Genomic DNA, 20,945 nt, shown 5'->3' on the forward strand with positions numbered 1-20,945 from the left:
TCTTATTTGGATAGCTAACTTTTGAGCATGGCTGTCTCTCCTCTTTCCCATCCTGGACACTAATTTACCAAAAGATCATTTGTTCTGAGACATTTGTTGTCATATGTAGGAATTAAAATAGGCAAGAGAACCTGATGAATTCTTTTTAATTTAAGGAAAAAACCTACAGGAACCTAGAGAAACAGGACTGATTCACCTTGAAGTGCTCACCATAGTGAGTCAGTCCTAATTTTTCAGTTCAAGATAAAAAACAGTAAAAAGAGTTACTGCAATTCATTAAGCAACTTCTGAGTGAACTCCATGGGGGTTTCTTAATTTAAAATCTGCTATTCCCTTTGGTTTATTTAAATAACACAGGCAGTTCTCTCTACAAGTAAACACTAAAACCAATGCAACAAGAACACTGTTTTAAGATAAAAATTTTCACATTTGGCCTGAATTTAAAATCTCTGAGTAAAGACTTTTAACAGTCTTATTGAAGATAAGCAGGGAAATAAATGCATGTCAGAGGCATATTTTCAACACTAAACCTATTCCCTGTACAAATGGAGATGGAGGAGAGAAAATTATATAAGATAGAAGTACTGGACATTTTAAAGTGATTTTTACATTTGCTATATTTCTAAGGATATTAGAAGAATCATAATTGCTATCAAGGTCTTACTTTAAGAGCCTCTGCTGGACTTCTTCCCATGCGCTGGTTCGACTTTCGTCCATGTACATTCGGAAAAGAATTCGTAATCCACATGCTAGACTACTAGTCTCTTGTTTGAGAAGATTGGGCTTAGATTTCCCTTTGAAACCTGCAGGAAAGGAAAGACTGTCAAGTGTCATCTGACTTTAATGGAAAGATTTTCATTCACTAGTTTCTACAGGTCCATTTCAAGGCCCAGAGCAATTTTAGGCTCAGCAAGTTTTGAGACTAGAGGAGAATAGACAGGCACAAGTGGCTTTCAGCTGTACTAAAAACTGACCAACTAACCGGCCCCCAATACAGTAAGAGCAGTAGAAAGCTATGGGAGAGAACTGTGTCCTACAGGCAGGCACTGATGAAAAGGCCCTTTGGTCTTAGTACTGCTTGTGTCCTTCACTTTATTCTGTGCTACCTTCTGAAATTCAAGCACAGAATTTCAAACCACTTTTAAAAGACACAAGGCTCAAGGATGGTTAAGGTTCACAGGTCATTCCCATTTCAATATGAATTAACTGACTAAGACTGCTTCTAGGAACATCCTTTACTGGTAAAGCACCTCTCAAGACAGGCCATTAACAAATATTTGTTGAATTAAGATAAACATCAGCTAGGAAGCAGAATTGGGAGGAGAGAGATAGAAAAATAAGGCATCAAAGACACTATTTCAAAGTTTCATAGCTTGAATACTATAGATATTGCTTTTATTGACCCAGACTTCTGACAAGCATTATTCAGTACTGACCTCGTATAGGCAGTACGCTAGCCTACATGGATACAAACCTTTGAATATGAATGAAAAAATGACAGATTCATTCTTTCTTGGCTTGGTTTGCTTACAGGTCTTAAGTAGTAAAGGTTTTCAAAGGATGCAAAGAAAAATGAGAAATAATCCCTGCCTTCAATGGGCTTACATTCTAAAAAAGGGGGAAGAGAAGCTACCATACATATATATAGGTATGTACAGAACATATACAAAGCAGACAGATACAAGGTAACACTGGGGGAGGGAAGCCACTAGCAGTGTGGGAGGACAAAGAAGGCCTTATGCAGATGGTGGTATTTGTTGTTGTTGTGTTTGTCCTGAATCTGGAAGCTAATGAGGGATTCCAAGAGGTAGAAGTTGATAAGAGAAAACACATCAGCTGCTGGGGGACAGATAGCACAAAAGCACAGATATGGAAGACAGAAGGCTATGTCTGAGAACTGTAGGCAATTTGACAGACAAGTCTTTTGAGAGTTTCAGCTCTGGCTAAAGAATCCAAAATGGGATTAGCTTCTCTAAATTTAGTTCAGCTGGTCTTCTGGAGAAAGAGATACAATCTGTTTGTTGGTAGGACCTATGTGACTGCCTTTTGCAAATAGAAGCACCTCCCAGAGCTTACATTTCTAGCTCATATTTGTGTTACCAAAGGACTTTAATGGAGACCAGAGAAAAACAGGCAGCTCAGTGGATAGAGTGCTGGGCCTGGAATCAGGAAGAATCATTTTCCTGAGTTCAAATCCAGATCCAGACACTTCCTAGATGTGTGACTCTGGGCGAGTCACTTAACTCTGTTTGCCTCAGTTTTCTCATCTGTAAAATGAGCTGGAGAAGGAAATGGCCAATCACTCCCAAATGGAGTTAAAGAGAGTTGTATACAACTGACACAACTACAAGAGAAAAAACATAATTCTCATTAGTGCCAACTCTGCTCCACTGGGCAAATGTTATTCAAGGAGAAACCATCTTTTGAAAAAATGGCAGACTCATTCTTTCTTGGCTTGGTTTACTTATAGGTCTTAAGTGACAAAGGTTTTTCTGTAACAAAGAAGGAACAAAAATTACTTGTTATAATGAACTCACATTACAAAGAAACTAGGTTGATAGAAATAGCAGAAAGCACAAAAAATTATTTGTATTTTATAGGGCCAGAAGATTTTCCCTTCCTAATTATGTTTTTCATACTAACACTGAGAGTTCAGTTTGCATTTCCTGTGTGCATACAAAAAATGGGTGGTTGTGGCTAATTCATATAAAGGAGTATCTAAACAGGCAGGGAAGACACTAATATGTTAGAAAATATCACTTAAGTTATTACTACCAAAAAAAAAAGGCAAGTGAGAAAACACGCATATTTTTAAAGAGCTTCTTGTACACAATATGGTTACAATCTGCTTTCTAATCTAGTTTGATAACTTTTTCTATTTTATGGGCAAGTTTACTTCATTCACAATTATAATCATTGGGTTGTGTATTTCCCTCCTGTAACAACAATACTACTTGTCGCTACTGTGGCTGTGTAGGGCCAATAACACCAGCACATAGGAGGGCTACTAGCACAGGTTCTTTGATCTGCTTTTCTAAGGAAAGCAATTTTGAGGGGTTTACAATCTCACTTTAATCAAACATACATGTATCTTTCGCTTAGTTCAGAGAGAAAAGTTAGCACCCTGAACTTCAGAGCAAATACAAATAGAAAAAATATAAGCAGAGCAAATAACACAAATCAACAGACAGACTTCTAGCTGTCTGACCAAAGCTATACATACATAGTTAACAGACAGAGAGAAGCACCAACATCTGGGTTTTCAAGGCAGGGTGTGGGGGTGGGGGTGGGGTGGCTCCTTAAGGGCCACTCAGAGTCTCTACACCAACACTCTTCCAATGAGTGAGCCCCAAACAAAATGCTAACCTCAGAATATACATACCTTTTTCCAGGGCTTAAGAGCACTTTACACCTCTTGGGGGCTTCATACCTCACATGACCTAATTAGCAAAAGGGTATGGGCCTTCCTACAAACAAAGGCAAGACTCAATCAAAGACACTTGATTGCACCAGTGCTGAGAAGCACTCCAAAACAAAAGACAACAAATAGTCTTACTTTGCTTGCCCTTACACCTCCATACTGGCCTCATATTTTTTTTCCTCCTTTGATGCCTACCTCTCTCTTTCCAAAGAAGGTGATGACAGAAGTATGCTTAACAGTAGTCACACACACACAGACACACACTAATCTGTTTCCATTCCTCTGCTCCTTCAGGATCCATCATCTAATCCCTGGGAATTTAATTTCCTTTTTTTTTAAATGATTCACAGATCCTAACCACCTTCAATCCTCCTGACCCCCAGCATGTCCTTATCTATTTCACTGTTGAGTCAAAGGTATTTCTGTACCAAACTCTTGTGGGTCTATAAATGTGTATGTGCACATGTGTATAATTGTTCAGATAAAGAGTCCTATTTCCCTTGCCCCTTCCTCTATCTTTATATACTCACTTTCCATACCTTGATCATATTAGATAGCAAATTCTTTCCCCTTCTTTCCTAGTACATTCCCTGTTCCCTTCTTTTTTTCCCTTAAGACCATCAAAACAGAACAAAAACCACCCTGTTTGTCTTAACTGTATTCTCTTAATGACCATATGAAGACAATAGGTTTTCTAAAGAATACTTGTTTCTTCTCTAATTGGCATGTAAGTACTTTATTTTTTTATATTCTTTCTAAAAAAAAAAAGTTATTCACTTATTTTTAGTTTTCAATACTTGCTTTTATAAGATTTTGAGTTCTAAAATTCCCCCTTTCCTCCCTTCCCTTTGTAGTAGCAATTTCGATTTGAAGACCTTTCCCACCCATTAATAGGCCATGTGACCTGCTTACATCACAGGAAGCCTAAGTGACATGTGGTGGGAGGAGCTTCCTGATAGGAAAAGAAAGTTATATCACAGGGGAAAGGAAGTGAGAGGGAGGAGGGAAGAGGGAGAGAGAGGAAGGAAGGGGGGGGAGGGGGAAGAGGGACAGAGAGAGAGAAAGAGAAGTTATGGCTGCTAATGGCTGCCCTTGTGATAGTTGGATCTGAATGGGCTGACTTAGCTATACTGTGAGTTAGTTTTGGGGAAGACCCCAGCAGGGGGTTGGAGAGGTTTTGGGATGGAGAGGTTCCATGTTGTGATACTGTGTTTTGGGTTCCTTGCTGCTATGATGAAGTGGGTTAACTGGCTGTGGGAGCTGAACATTTGGTTATGGGAAATGGTTTTCTGGTGTCTGAATAAATGTTATACTTCTTCTACCTTCTTTGTGGAGAGTCTCTCATACTTTGTGATACAGAACTACATAGGCATATTCACGATTATTGATGTTGTGTTTATTGCCTTACTGATACATCCTTCTCCCAAGACAGCATGCAATGATATAGGCTACATACATATGATCATATTAAACATATTTCCACTTTAGTCATGTTGTGAAAGCACCACCAGAACAAAAGGGAAAACCATGAGAAAGAAAGGAAAAACAACAAAAGAGAAAATAGTATGCTTTGATTCAGACTCCATAGTTCTTTCTCTGAATGTGGATAGCATTTTCCATCATGACTCTTTTGGAATTGTCTTAGATGACTGCATTGCTCAGAAGAGCTGAGTCTAACAAAGTCAGTCACCATACAAGGCTGCCATTATTGCGTACAATGTTCTCCTTGTTCTGTTCACTTCACTCAGCATCATTTCATGCAAGTCTTTCCAAGTTTTTTCTGAAGTCGGCATGCTTATCATTTCTCATGGAACAATGGTATTCCATTACAGTCATATACCATAACTTGTACAGCCATTCCCCAATTGATAAGCATCCCCTCAATTTCCAATTCTTTGCCACCACAAAAAGATCTGCTATATGTGTTTTTGTACATGTGGGTCCTTTCCCCTTTTTTCATGATCTCTTTGGGATATGGACCTAGTAGTGGTATTGCTGGATCAAAAGGTATGCACAGCTTTATAACCCTCTAGGCATGGTCCCAAGTTGTTCTCCAGAATGGTTGGATCAGTTCCAATTTTCCCACATCTCCAACATTTATCATTTTCCTATTTTTGTCATGTTAGCCAATCTTATAAGTGTGATGTGGCATCTCCGAGTTGTTTTAATTTGCATTTCTCTAATCAATAGTGATTTAGAGCATTTTTTTGTGTTACTATAGATAGCTTTTAATTTCCGTATCTGAAAACTGCCTGTTCACATCCTTTGACCATTTATCAACTGGGGAATGACTTATATTCTTATAGATTTGACTCAGTTCTCTATAAATGAAGCCTTTATCAGAGACACTAGCTGTAAAAATTGTTTCTCAGCTTTCTGCTTCTCTTCTAATCTTGGCTGCATTGGCTTTGTTTGTGCAAAACCTTTTTAATTTAATGTAATCAAAATTATCCATTTTATATTTCATAATATTCTTTATCTCTTGTTTGGTCATAAATTCTTCCCTTTTCCACAGATCTGACAGGTAAACTATTTCTTGCTCTCCTAATCTGCTTATAGTTTCACCCACTATGTCTAAATCGTGTACCCATTTTGACCTTAGAATGTAAGTACTTTATCATGATTATCTATCTCCAAATTCTCTAATGTATTTCTCATTCTGGTTTTTCTCTTAACTCTTGTGTTTGCATCACAAAGCTCCTCTCAGATCTGGTTCTTTCTTCAGGAATACTTGAAGGTTCTTTATTTCATTAAAGATCCTTTTCTCCCCCCGTAGGATCATACTCAGTTTTTGCAGTATAAATTATTCTTGGTTGTAATCCTTTACCTTTTTTCTGCTGGAATGGTATAATGCAAGTACACACACACACACACACACACACACTCTCTCTCTCTCTCTCTCTCTCTCACATATAAAAGTAAGCTACAGTGCTAGCTGCTAAGTTCTGTATCATCCTGACTGTGATTGATTCCTTCTTACCTGAACTCTTTGTTTTTGGCTGCCTAATGATTAAGACACCCAACAAGTCACCATTCAGCCTTACCTTCAATTCAGCAGGAACCAATACTTCCTAAGTTAAGCCACTCCATTTCTGGATAGCTCTTGTTAAGAAGTAAAAGTTAAGACGCCTGTCCTCACATTAACTTCTATATCTACCTCTCCGCAACATCACACCCACAGTTCCTCTTTCTGTCCTCTGTGACCAAATATTTTTGGATCACTTTATTCAGTGTGAAAGTTAATATCTCCTATTCTGGCTATGTCTACAATTTATTCTAGACTGCCAAAGAGATTCATGTCACAAAAAAGTTTAGAACTCTTGTCATAGCCCTAAGCTCTCCAAGTCTACTAAGGACAGCCTTAATGATAGCCTCCTTGCTTCATAAGTAAAACCATAGCATATATAGAATAAATATTGTTCCCATACCTTTGGGGGCAAGGTTCCAATAGTCCTCTAGGGCACGTTTCACCAGTAAAATGACCTTAATAGAATTGGCTTCAGGCAAGCCAGCAAAGGTAAACACCGGAGAACCATAATATAATTATGCCTGCTCCACAGGCAGCAAACTTGGTTTCATCTTAAATCTTTTCCTTTCTCACTCCTTCCATCTTTTGGCTCTCACCAAGCAAGACCTGGCTTCCTCCACAGACTCCTTGACTATCCTTTCCAGTGCCGACTACATTTTCACTCATTCTCTCCAACTCCTGGGTGCTGGTGGTAGGAGGTGGAATACTCATTGTTCCCCATGGCCACTTTCAGGTTCATTCCCTAGCACCATTACTCAATAACTTCTCTTTCTTTGAGGTTCACATAGTTCCTATCTACTATATAATCAAAATCCTGGTAGCTACTATCTATAGACATCTAGGACACTCTTCTTCCTTTCTCAAAGAGTTTAGCTCTTCACAATCTTTCCCTGTTCCCCAAATCTTGCCCTTGTAGTAGACGACTGCAACAATGACGCTTATCCCCAAACACTTAAAATCCCAAGTCGTCAACTTACCCATTTCCCATGACTTAGAAACCTTCACCTCACGTCAAGCACACAAAAAGATGGTATAATCTTGATCTTGCTCTGGGAAGCAAACTCTGGGGAGTTTTGGTGGTTTTTTTTTAAACACTATGTTCTATATTTTTGTCAACATCGGAAAATCTTGTAAAAATATGTATTATTGATGTTTTTCCTCTTTATATCAAGTTCATTTTGGGGAGACGAATCCTTTTCTATACTCAATTTTTCCTCATTAAACAAAAAGAAAAAAAATAAGTAAAAATACCTGATAACTACATTTGACAGTACACATAACATGCTGCCCTGGTACCCTTCAACTCTCTACCATGTAGAAGGCAGGCATAGTTAATTACTGCTTCTTCAGGGGCTTTATTGGTTTAACAATTATTCAGAACTGGCTTTGTGACCTTTCATTTACACTCTTTAGGTGATTATGCATCGTTCTTTTGGTTCGCCTTACTTCACCCTGCACCAGTTCACACAAACTTTGCCATGTTTCTTGGAATTTCTCATATACTTCATTTCCTATTATACAATAACATTCTATTTCATTCCAATGACATAGGTATATGGACACTCTCTTTGTCTTTGGTTCGTTGCTACCATAAAGAGTGGTGCTATCAGTAGTTTGTATGTATCACTAATATTCTTTGGAGGATGCTATGTGGAAAGCCCTTTATAACCTGGACCCCCTTATCTTCCCACTCTTTTTACGCTTATATACACTAACATCTCTCTCTGACTCCCCCACCCCCATGTACTCTTCAGTCCAGTCACACTAGTTTCCTTGTTGTTCTTTAACAAGATACTCCATCTCCCGACTCTGGACATGTTCTCTGGCTGGATGCCTGGAATGCTCTCCCTCCTCATTTCAATCTCCAGGCTTCCCTGGCTTCCTTCAAGTCCTACCCTGCTAAAATCCTACCTTCTACAAGACACCTTTCCTGATGCCCCTTAATTATGGAGCTTTCCTTGCTGATTATTTCACATTTATCCTGTATGCAGCTTGTTTGTACACAGTTTTCCCCATTTGACTGTGAGCTCCTTGAGGGCTGGGACCATCATTTGCCTTTCTTTGTACCCCCAGTACTTAGCACAGTGCCTGGCAAATAGTAGGTACTTAATGAATGTTCACTGACTAGTTAGCTGGTTGGCTGCTAATCTCTGAAAAACTAAAGACAACAGGAAACAAAAAGCCAAGGGAAGAAGCATGGTGGGCACAATCAGGCTGTAGCTTAATTACCAATAAAGAACTGCACATAAGAAGTGGCATAAAGACATCAAACAAAGGTACAAATGGAAAGGAGGTGGGCTTGTCATACGAAAAGGGATAACTGATGGACAGTCCGTATAGTCCTCTGGTACCACATAATATTAAGATAGCAACAGTAAGAACACCTCCAATGAAAAAGTGATAGAGATTACATGAACAAAAGTCACACAGGACAAAAATGTAAGGATAGGCTGTCATCTGTACAGCTGGAGGGAGTATCCACAGAGATGAAGTCATAGATTCTTGGAAGTATAAGTTGAAAAATCTATATCCTTTTGATGTAATGCAGGAAATATGTTCCTTAAAGTATTAAATAAGAGAGAATTACTGTTGAATTCACATAAATTAAAATTAGGAAATGAAAGTCTGCTTTTATGACAGGAATTTAATTTCTAAGATTTCCCAGGGTCAAGGCTGGTCATTTTCTGGTAGGGTACTTTTATCTTTCCTTGAGCAATTTCTGATATGTGCCTCCAGGAACTTTCAACACACACACAATCATCTCTTTATCTAATGTTGTTAATAGGTTCTGCAGCAGTATTTTGGAGAAACTGAGTTATGGAACAGTTGGTTCCAGGCTTGCACAGACAATAAGAACCATCTACATGGGGACTGAGCAAGTTACAGTGTGGGTCTGTGTTAGAGTGCATTTATAATTTAAAGACCCCATTAGGTGGTCAATGTCATGCATCACTGTATTTGCTGATGATTTTTATGGTCTGATCTTGCAAATAGGCTGTAAAACATGAACTATTTTTACTGCTGTTCTCCTTTCTATGGAAGTGTGAAAATCCTGGCAATATTTCTGAAATTGTGGCTAAGGATAGAGATGACATTAGAGAGGAGGAAATCAGTATTAAGTTTGGGAAATAATGGGTCACTGGACTACTGTCTTCCTAACTCTTGCTGAGAACATAATGTAGGTGTCTAATTAAAAACTTAACTAAGGCAGACAGCCAAAACTTTTCCCTTACCTAAATAACATTTGAATTGAAGAATCTTAGAATTACAAAAGATATTAGAGATCATCTAAACCAAAATCATCCCTGAATCACAAATCCTATCTACAATATATCTGACAATTTATCCAACCTTGCCCTGAACATGTTTAGTGACCAAGAAGTCATTATTTTGTAAGGCAGCCTATCCCCTATTCTGACTACTCCATGGCAAAGTTCTTCCTTCTTGGAGCTTCCTAGTTCAAACCCTCTGCAGATACAACAGAGTAAACCTATTTTTCTAGTTGACAATCCTTCAAATACATAAACATAGCAATCCTACTCTGGGCTAAACATCTCTAGTTTGTTCAAGTGCTTCACAGATTAAGACCACATTAACATTTTTGGCAATCAGATCATGGGGCCGGTTTATACAGTATAGTCAACAAAAAGCCTTAAGTCCTCTCCCTCTCCCTGCTCCGCCCCCCCCCCCCCCCCAAGAATTGCTGCTATGCCACATCTTCCCTCATCCTGGATTTGTACAACAGATTTTTTTGAACCTGCTCGAATTTTACTTTTGTTCCTATTAAATCTAATCTTTTTAGATCAAGCTCACAAGATGATTTATCAAGATCTTTATCTAATCAAGCGATCATCATATCTCTCCTTCCTTTTTCCTAGAAAAATCGGTCAAGACTCCTTGCTTCCACTTCTCCCCTTATTTACTCATTAACCTTTCTGCCTAAAATGAAACTTTCATTTCCAATGATTTTTGAATCTCAGTTCTCACTGCTTCATTAACATGACTGATCACATTCTCCTGGATTTTCTCTTCTGGATGCCCTGTCCTCTCTTTCCTGATTCTTCTTCAAACAGTCTGACTGCTTCTTTTTAGTCTCCTTTGTTGGTTCATTATACCTATCATAGCCTCTAAATGTTGGTGTTGTCCATGGCTCTTCGTTGAGACCTCTTTCTCTCCCTCTACACCCTTTGTCACTGACCATACTGTAGCCCCCATGGGTTTAATTATCACATCTATGCATATATCCAGTTGTAGTATCTCCCCTGAGCTCCTGTCCTGTATCACCAGATGTCTATGACTATTTCAAAGTGGATAAGCCAGAGACATCTCAAACTCAACATTTCCAAAACAGAACTAATTTTTGGCCCCTGGAAACCCACCTTTTTCTATCTCCACAGCTTATCATATTCAACCCCCTCTCTACTCAATTACCACCTTAGTTTAGGCCTGTATCACCTCTGTCCTAAATTACTGCAACAGCCTCCTAATTGGTCTCCCTGTCTTAAGTTTTTCCATACTCCAGTCTATCCTACACATGCCTGCCAAAGTAATTTTTCTTGAGTACTGATTATCACGCTGATAATCAAAGTTCAATGGCTCTCTACTGCTTCTAGGATAATACCTGTTTCGCTTTTAAAGCCCTTCACAACTTGTAGTAATGGCTCTTTACAAGCCTCATTATACCTGGTTCCAGCCACATACCCCCACCACCCACACTGCCTTGCATACTAGAAGGGACTGGCCTTCTTAGGGTCTGTCGAACATATCACTTTCTAGCTCCTGTTTCTGTGCCTTCACTGTTGCTCATGGCCAGAATGCACTCCCTCCTTACCTGTGCTTTCCTAAATCACTCACTTCCTTTAGGACTAAGCTTATGAACCACCTTCTATATGAAACCTTTCCTGATTCGCTCAAGTATTTAGTACCTGATTGTACTTATTTTATATTTATTTTGTATTTATTCTGTATACACTTGCATGTGAATGTGGGTTTATGTAGGTGGGTGTGTTCTGTCTTCTCCAAAAGAATGCAAGCTTCTTTAGCCTAGACATCGATTCATCCTCTTTGTATTCATACCCTCAGTGACAAGCCCAGTGTCTTGCTTATAGAAGGCAATTACTAAATGTTTGATGACTGATTGATGAATGGATCTTGATTCTGTCTAATGCAGTAGCTATGATGATCCAGTCTGGGTTATCTGTGCATCTGATAAGCATCTGAGGAGAGGTGGGAAGCTAAACCTGAGGAAAACCAAAATGTGGCATTTTTAAAGAATCTCTGAAGAATGAGTTTCTTATATCACTGAAAAAAGATAAGTTTTCATAGAATAAGACTTAGCAAATGACCTTCTTAGTTTAAAAAAAAGGTGAAATCTCTGTTTGGAAAACATTCTTAGAAATAACTGATTCATCACAGAATGTCACAGGGCCATAGGACAAAAGAACAGAATAGTCCTGTCTTTAACGAGCTTAAAGTGGGTATCTCCAAGCCTATTATATAGCCACATTCCCATAATTGCGTATTTAATGTATGTTGGTTGATTGTAGGATACTAAGTGTAGAGTCCAAAGGGACCTCCAAGTCCAAATCTCTCATTTTACAAGTGAGGAATGTCAAGTCCAGAGAAAGTAAGTGATTTGTCCAAGGGGGGCTCACACAGTAAATGGCAAATACAGAATTTGAACCCAGGATCTGTTTCAAAATCCAGTGCTCAAAGCATGAACAGGTAAGAAGAAAATGAAAAGCAATTAACTGTCAGTTGAATTCATTAGCATACAAGTTGCTTTTTCAAGAGTTTTTAACAAATGAAATATAACAAAGTACTGACAGCAGTACAGCACAATAGTACACTTACAAACATGTTTAAATACATGTTGAAGGAATCAAGAGAAAAAAAAATCATTCCTTTTCTAGGCTCCAGTTAATGCTACCGAAACATACAGTAAGCATTAAAATCAATATGGAAGCAAGTATAAGAAACAATGACATAGTCTTTCAAAATCATTGTAAAAAACTTCAAGAACCTACCTGCTTTCCAGAGAGCAGTCCTCTGTTCATTGTTTGAATTAAATGCCTTGGCAAATCTATGGGATTCTAACAAACAGTCCAGTAACTTAAAAAGTTGTTGTGAAGTTAAAAAGCGGTACATTCCTTGGTCTTGAGTATCAACTCTAACATCAAAGTCGACTGCATCTCTCTTTCAAAGACCAAAACAATAACAAAAACACAAAAAAAATTCATCAGTAAATTTTGAACTCAATCTTCACTACATACTATTTTTAATATCTTCCAATGTATAGAAAATTTTTACCAATAATTTCAGTGATTAAAAATTATACCACTTTTATTGCTTTGTAAAATTTCACTTTCAAGAAATAAATCCTCTGAAGAATGCCCTGTCATAAGCTTTCTGGCCCCTGTTCCCATCGCATACTGGGACTTGGATAGAAAAGGTTTACACTGATAGAGGAGAAGCAATTACTTTACACAACTATATGATATGTTTTAATATCCCTAGAACATGTCAAAGATATCTGTGAAGAAATTAATAGGTTCTTTTATTACTACTTTGAAAATCAGTAATTAACTTATAAAAAAAGTAAACATTATAGCAGAAATTTTAGTCTCTTAAAAACTGAAGCCATATATATATATGACTTTAATTCATACACACACACACACATACACACGCACACACATACAACTTAATCAATCAATAAGCATTTGTTAAGCCCTCATTATGTATTAGGTACTATTAAGTACTAGAGATACAGAGAAAAGCAAAAGTACAGATGCATACAAATATCTATGTACATACAAGATATAAATAGTGTAAATGGGAGATAATCTCAGAGTGAAGGCACCAGCATAGGGTGTGTGTGTGTGTGTGTGTGTGTGTGTGTGTGTGTGTGTGTGTGTGCGTGTGTGCACACGTACATCTCTAAGTCTAGGTCTAGGTCTACCAGAAAAAGAAGCAAAGAATTGGGGGTGAGAAAGGAGACCGTTCCAGGCATGGAAGGACAATCAGTGAAAAGACACCAAGTTTAAATATGGAATGTCCTGTTGCAAGGAACAGCAAGTAGGTTCATCATAAGACTACATGAAGGGAAGTAAGGTGTTAAGATGACTGGAAAGGCAGGAAGATCCAAGGCTATGAATGGCAGGAGGTATTTAGGTAGCCACTGGAGTGTACTAAACTGGGGAGGTAGGGTGACATGCTCAGATGTGCCTTTGGAAAATCACTTTGGCAGCTGAGTGGAGGATATAGTCAAATGTGCAGAAACCTGAGGCAGGGAGACCAGCCAGAAGGCTACGGAAGTGGCATAGGTTGAGAGGTGATAAGAACCTATGGCTGTGGGAGTGAAGAGAAAGAGACCTATAGGAGAGATGTTTGAAGGTAGAAATGACAACAACTGACAACAGAACAGATATGTTAGGGGAGTACAAGTAAGGAGTTGAGAATGAGACTGGATTGTAAGCCCAGGTAACTGGGATGATTCCAGGGGTGTCCTCAACAGTACCTGGGAAAGAAGGGAGAAGTGGGGAGAAGGGAAAAGGCAGCAAATTCAGTTTTGGAAGTTTTATAGTGCATCCAGTTCAAGATGTCTAGAAGGTGGCTGGTGACAGGGGAGCTCAAAATATTTGGAAACATCTGTTCAGCAATAGTAGTTTATACAGTTAATCACAATATCTTAAAATATCTTCAAGATTCAGTTCAAATCCCACTTTTTTTTGCAGGAGGCCTTTCCCAGCTCCCCTTTCTTCTTTCATCTACTCTGCATATGTTTTATATGACACAGTTATTTCAAGGCTCTCTCCCCATTAGAGCTCCTTTATGGCTGTGGCTTTTTTGGCTTTTCTTTGTATCCTCAGCACTTAGCAGCACTCTCCAAGAGTAATAACTGCTTAATAAATGCTTGTTGACTGACAAAATACATCATGAATCTAGATAGTAACTCTTCCAAATATCAGCCAGGAGGTAAAGATGGAAGCTTTCATAGTTCCAGTTACCTGTGCTGCTGCGAGATTTTCTGCATCTTCTTTTTTACTAGTTGCTGGGAAAAACACGATGTTGTCTATAGTTTGGATGAGCTCTAGCTGTACAACACACTTAATCAATAGGGCAGCAAACAATTTCTGTTCTGGAAACTCTGTAAGGGAAAACAAAAAATTATTTTCAGCTACTTTAAAAAGTCCTCCACAGTACAAAAACACAAGAAAAACCTGGCTATGACGTAAGAAAACTGTAGCCATGGAACACTGATCCTTGTACCAAGAAGGGTCACCATTGAATGTTGCACTATGTATCAATACGCTATGGGGCCAACTAGTACAGAAAAACTGCATATTATTTATTAAAGTAGGACTTTAGAGAATGAACCATTAGGTAGATCAAGAACATACATATTACCATTTTACAAAGCTAATAAGAGACAGTTCAATGAAAATGTATGACATGATCAAATAACTAAAAGTCTTTAATAGAATATTATATGAAGTCCATTAACAGTATTAAAAAAACAAATACAAAACCTCTCCTCTAAAACCTCACACAGCTGTCTCATTATAGGTATGAGGTATTCTTGGACTTTCAAAAGCTAGGTTAGTAGAGTACAAACTCTTGCTTGAGGACTGGCTTAGTTAAATTCAAGAACATTCACCATGAAAAAGAGCCTCCAAGTGATGAATTTTTTTGCATTAAGCAACTTATAAAATTATCTACTAAAATATGTACCTTTTATACTGGTAGAGGATTTACTTACATAATTAAATCATAGGTTTTTTAAAGCACTGTGCTATAGAACACACCCTTCTAGTTTCTAGTAACAAAGAATAAAGTCATACTACCAAAAAAAATCAATATTGGTACAGAAGAATGCCCCATACCAGAGATTTCTTAAACTTTATTTTCAGTAAATATAGTGTAGGAGTACCCACAACTATAACTATGAATTTTATGCCAGGAACAACACAAAACCATTTAGGGAAAGGGGCACAAATCATACCTTCAAATCAGCTTCTAAGGGAGGTGTGGGGAGGGGGAGCAGGAAGGCATTGTCAACTTGGCCAAAGATGCCTTTGCTGCTTGCCACCTATCACCCATAATTAGAGGAGGACAAAAGCACATGAAAGTAGATTCCTTTTCACTTTCATGGAAGGAGGAGAAAGATGTGTGTGAACTATAAATTCCAATGAAGAAAGGTATTCACTTGGCCTGGATTACCATCTAGCACCTAGTCCCAACACCTTTAAGTTTGTCAGAAGTTCCTAGTCATTTGCCAACTTCTGCTTGGGACTGAGCCTTTCCCACGATGATGAAATACGAAGAGGAAGAAAGATGTTTCCACAGGTTTCTACAAATCAAAAAAGTACAGAGCTTGGAGGGCAAAGATAGGTGGACAGAAACAAGATATCGGACTGTCCTTCTTCCCCAATGGCCAAAAGCATGGCCAAAAGCCCATGATCACACAAGTGTTTAGTGGAAAAGCTAAGATTCAGGCTTTTTAACTTCAAATACACTCCTCTGCCCACTGTACCACACTGTCTCTCAAATACAGGTTTTTAAATACATTCATATCAGGCCACACATATGGGCTAATTGGATCCTGTTATATGCCAACAATTTCCTGGGCCTTTTCTTTCCTAAAGAAACACCAAGAAAGGTGAGATTCTGCAGGAATCTTCTGTAGAAAAGGTAGAGAAAGGAGGACATAGTGATTAAAATGAGAAGTTTCTCAGAGAAAGAAAAAGGCATTCTAGTTCCCCAAGTTTAAGAAGGTACCTGGGTAGTTTAATTAAGGGCTATTAAAAATAGTGAGCGTTAGAGGTAAGTTTGAAGGGCCTAAAACAAAACTAAGGAAGTAAATATTCCAACGCAAATTAGCAAATATCTCAGCTCAATATTTCCTCTAAGGGTCAGGTTATGGGTTTTACCAAATGAGAATATACCCTGCTACCAAACCAAGGACTGAAGAGGTGTCAGAGATACTGAAAAATCAAAAGGAACTTTGGAATAAGGTCAAGCTGAAAAACACTTAGGGAAACAAAATCTGATTCAGTCAAGGAGGGGAGTAGGATAGGAAACAGAACTTCTCTTGGCATGTGTAAGTTGAGCTACGTATCAACACTCAGATCTGATGATGTGCCATAAAATTATGAGGGATCTTGAACGCATCGGGAAACAGGAACCAAAAAGATCACAAAAGGTTGGGAAATCTGAGCTGAATGTAATAGGGATAAAGATAAAGCTTTATACTTGTGTTAAAAAAAAAAACAAAACACCAATAGAAGAAGGGGGAAGACTCACCTAGAAGTAATAGTTCACTTGAAAAAGATCTGAGAGGTGGGGCCGGGAAATGAGGTGTTAGTGGACTACAAATTCAATATAAATTAACAATGGGCCATGGCAGCCAAAAAAGCTAATGAGATCTTAGCCTTTATGAAGAAAAATGTAAGATCTAACCTTAGGGGATAATAGTCATGTTACATTCAGCCCTGGTCTGACAATATGTGGATACTGTGTTTAGTTCTAGGTGCTAAATCATAAACAAAATCTATATTTCTTATGCTGCACAATACTCTACGTGTTAGAGTAATTCATAATATCATAATCTTGGAGATGGAAGGAACTTTAGGGGCCACGCAGTCCAACCCCTTCATTTTACAGATGACAAAACTGAGACATAGAGCAACTGACTGACTTGTCCAGGGTTACATGAGTATCTGAGATGGGGTTTGAACTTAGCACTTGCTAATTACAGGTCCAGAGCTCTATCTACTCTGCTATGTTGCCTCTAATAATTCAACAGATATTTGCTCGTTTGAATGAACAGTAAAACAAGTACTAAAATTTCATGTCATGTAGAATATTAGATTGCAACCACTAATAAACAAAAATTTAAGAAAAATTCTATTTTCTTAACCCATGCTGTTTATTAACTTTTACATATGAAAAGATGACACTTTTAAATTTAAGAAAGAACTTACTTGCTGACAGCTTTGTTTTGCTGACTTCCTCATTCACAACAGACCCCACAGGGGACTGTGTCTGATATCTGTTGTCTGCAGATCTTGGCTGGAGAGAATCATGTATATCTACTGACTTCTGTGATATTGTATCCTAAATAAAATAAAAAGTACATTGAAGGGCACTGAAAAAATGTTCACAGATAAGATTATTTTTAGTAAGAGGCATATAAAATCTGTGGTGCAGGAGTTATTTTACTGCTCTTATGGCTTTCTAGCATACAGACATTTGTTAATCCCTCTGCTGGGTACCCAAGCCCCACTCCGATTCTGGTTTAGGATAGCACAAGCATCAGTTCTATGTCTAGTAAGAAAGCAACTTTTAAAAAACATAGACTACTTACAGAAAAACATTCATATCTATGGCAAATTTTCTCATTACCCAATTCACAGTTTATTTGGCTGCTTTGAGCCATCATTTGCTTAGTGCTCAGGGAATAGGTGGTATTTCTAACATCAATAAAGCAATAAAACAATGCAACCACAAAGGTGAAGCTACTGCTCAAAAAAAAAAGCATACTAAGGCCAAATTTGCACAATTTTTAGATTATCTTCTATTTGAATGAAATGTATTAATATGAATCCAGAACTAAATTCAAACAAATTTAACTACTTCTTGGGACAATTCTTCCTCAAGCCCTTCCAAAAAACTTCCTGTTCAATTTCTCTTTTGGTACAAAAGCTTCTTTATTTTTGCTTTTGTTTCCATCGGAAGCACTAAAATTTAGCAAAATGACTCATTTTACTGCCATAGGATACTCCTCTAAGGGTTTCAAGAAGTAGGAATATAACCAATATGCCAGGAAAGAAAGGAAGGAGCCTATATGAGGGTGCCAGGTGGTGGAGTGTATACAGTGCTGGTTCTTGAGTCAGAAAGACCTGAGTTCAAATCCAACCTCAGACCCTTATTATTAAGTTGTGTGACCCTGGGCAAGTCACTTACTTAGCCTGTCTGCTTCAATTTACCCATCAATAAAATGAAGATAATAATGGCACCTATCTCTGAGGGTTGTTATGCAGGTAAATCCGATAATATATGTTAAAGCACTTTGCAAACCTTAAAGCACTTCATAAATGATGACAATGATGAAACTATCAAGCCCTTAATATTAAACAGCTGAGTCTGATGTACAAGTATCAAATGAGAAAAAAATAGCAAACAAATTAATTGGTATAGAATTACTTATAAAATGGATGCATAAGGCTGTGATGGGCCTTTCTTTCCTAAAATAAATAATGATGACGAACCTCTCCTCTGTTAGTAGGAGTGGCAGGGAAGGGGCAGTTTTGTAAGTCCTCACACCATGGCTCACCAGCTGGGCTGGGTCCGCTATGACCAGAGAGATGGAAGATTCTTGAGGCCAAGTCAGAGAGTCCTGGCCAGAAAAAAAAGTCCAATACTAAATCTGAAGATCTTGGCATTTGAAAAAAAGCACTGCTTCTTGTTTCTGAAGTTAATTTCCATCCACTGTTAAGTGATTACTATGTGCCAGGCCCTGTGCTATGCCCTGGGGACACAAATACAAGCAGAAAAAAAGACAGCCCCTGCCCTCAAGGGACTTAATTGTAATGGGAAAACACAACAAATAAAAGGAAGCCAAAGAGGATGGGCACAGGAGGGAGGGGAAGGCAGTTGGTGGAGTAGAGGAGGCCATGGGAGAGAAAATTCAGGGTACAGCCTGAAGAGGGATGAAGAAATGGAATCTCTTCCCTCTTCCCTTGCCCTTCACTGCTTCCCTTACTGAGATGGCCACGTCCTTGGGGGCCAAGTTCAGAGCTGGTTTGTCCTTTCATCCAAAACCCACAAGGCATGACTGAGTCTCTTCAGCCAATCCCAGTGTACTTTTTGTATAGCCACCATTTCATTCCCTTTCATCCAATGGCTGGGCATTTTGTATTCTTTCCAAACTGGATTAATCAGGTTGTTTGCTCTTAGTACAATACTCTTACTTTACTGTTTGATTCAAGAGAGATGTTCTCATTCAACAGATATTAGGACTAGAACATTTTGTTAGTTATTTTAAAAGAGGCTGGGTGATTCATTCAAAGATTGATTCAACTGAACACCATTCTTAAACTTCTATGTGGCCATGTTGTTTATCCACAATAGAATGTAAACTCCTTGAAGGCAAGGACTTTTTCATTCTCATATCACTAGCTAGCACAGTGCTTCACACATAGCAGAAGTTTCATAAAATGCTTGTTGATTTTAACTAGGTTGATAGTTTACTCTAACGGCCTAAAATTTTACCTTTTGGATGAAAAGTTTAAATTCTGAAACACTCTTAAGAAACAACCATTATAAAATGAAAAAATATGCAGTATCTTTACACCCATACATTTCTACTATTTTAGAACTATGTAACCAGACATGTTTAGGTTAATTTATCTAATCCAAATAGGCATTATTTCATTTTTTTTGTACTCAGATCCTTGAAACCAGCACAGTGCCTGATCCACAGTAGTAGCTTAATGAGGCTTGCTGACTGAAGGCTTAGGTACACAGTTTATGGTAACAGCTGAAAATCCACCTTTCCATTTAAAGTTTAAATTCTGGAAAACCCATGTAGAAACAATCATTACAAAATGAGATAATTATTTAATATTTCTCTATACACCCGTAAATTACTATTATTTTAGAACCATACGATCAGAAACAACTAGGTTAATTAATCTCATCCAAACAGGTACCGTTTTATTCTTTATATTCTTATTTCCAGTGCCTGACACTGTAATAGTAATGATAATAATTAGCAATAGAGACAGCAACAATGGGCAGCACTTATAGAACACTTTAAGGTTTGCAAAGGGCTTTATAATTTTTATCTCTTTTTTTCCTGGGAAAACCCTGGGAAATAGGTGCTATTATTATCATCACAATGAGGTCCAGAGCAATTTAGTGACTCACACAGTGTCATGCAGCTTGTGTTTGCAGCCTGACTTGAACTCCAGGTCCCACACTCTATCTAGAAAATAACCTAGCAGCCTAATATTAATGAGTGCATAGCAGGTATTTAATAAGTGATAATTGATTCTTGATTTTAAAAGTATTTTCAAAGGAGAAATTAAAATAAATTAGGATAAACAAAGATTTATACTCTCATATATACCATCCTTAGAGTTTGACTTTTGTATAGTTTTTTTTTTAAATAAGAGGGAGAAGTTTGTTTTTTCTGTTTGCTTTTAGTAAACTATCTGAAATCATACACATATACGCCCTTACATATCTTTATGCCCCTTTGGCTAGCTGAATTGCAGGACTTAGAGCTGGAAGGGTCCTTATGTTAATTTTATAAATGAGGAAACTGAGGTTCAAAGAGGGGAATGATTTGTTCAAGGTTGCACAGGTTAAACAGAAGAATCGGGATTCAAACACAGGTTCTCCACATTCTGAAGGCAGTGATCCTGCCCTGCCCTGGCCATGCTCACACCACAGAAATGGTCAGCAATGAAGAAGAGGCTTCTGAGTGCC

The 20,945-nt window shown here is 38.0% G+C and overlaps 1 protein-coding gene across 1 annotated transcript in view; it reads right to left on the bottom strand.

The window, feature by feature from the left end:
- ARFGEF1 (ADP ribosylation factor guanine nucleotide exchange factor 1) overlaps positions 1–20,945 on the bottom strand; it is a 168,887-nt gene that overhangs the window by 8,339 nt on the left and 139,603 nt on the right. The window contains exons 34-37 of the mRNA XM_036753413.1: positions 17,435–17,567; positions 14,459–14,598; positions 12,476–12,644; positions 665–803 (exon numbers count right to left, since the gene is read on the bottom strand). Of these exons, the coding sequence (XP_036609308.1) occupies positions 665–803; positions 12,476–12,644; positions 14,459–14,598; positions 17,435–17,567 (581 nt within the window). The remainder of the gene's footprint in view (positions 1–664; positions 804–12,475; positions 12,645–14,458; positions 14,599–17,434; positions 17,568–20,945) is intronic.

The sequence above is a fragment of the Trichosurus vulpecula genome, chromosome 1, assembly GCF_011100635.1.
Source record: "Trichosurus vulpecula isolate mTriVul1 chromosome 1, mTriVul1.pri, whole genome shotgun sequence".
In the NCBI taxonomy this organism is placed as follows: Eukaryota; Metazoa; Chordata; class Mammalia; order Diprotodontia; family Phalangeridae; genus Trichosurus; species Trichosurus vulpecula.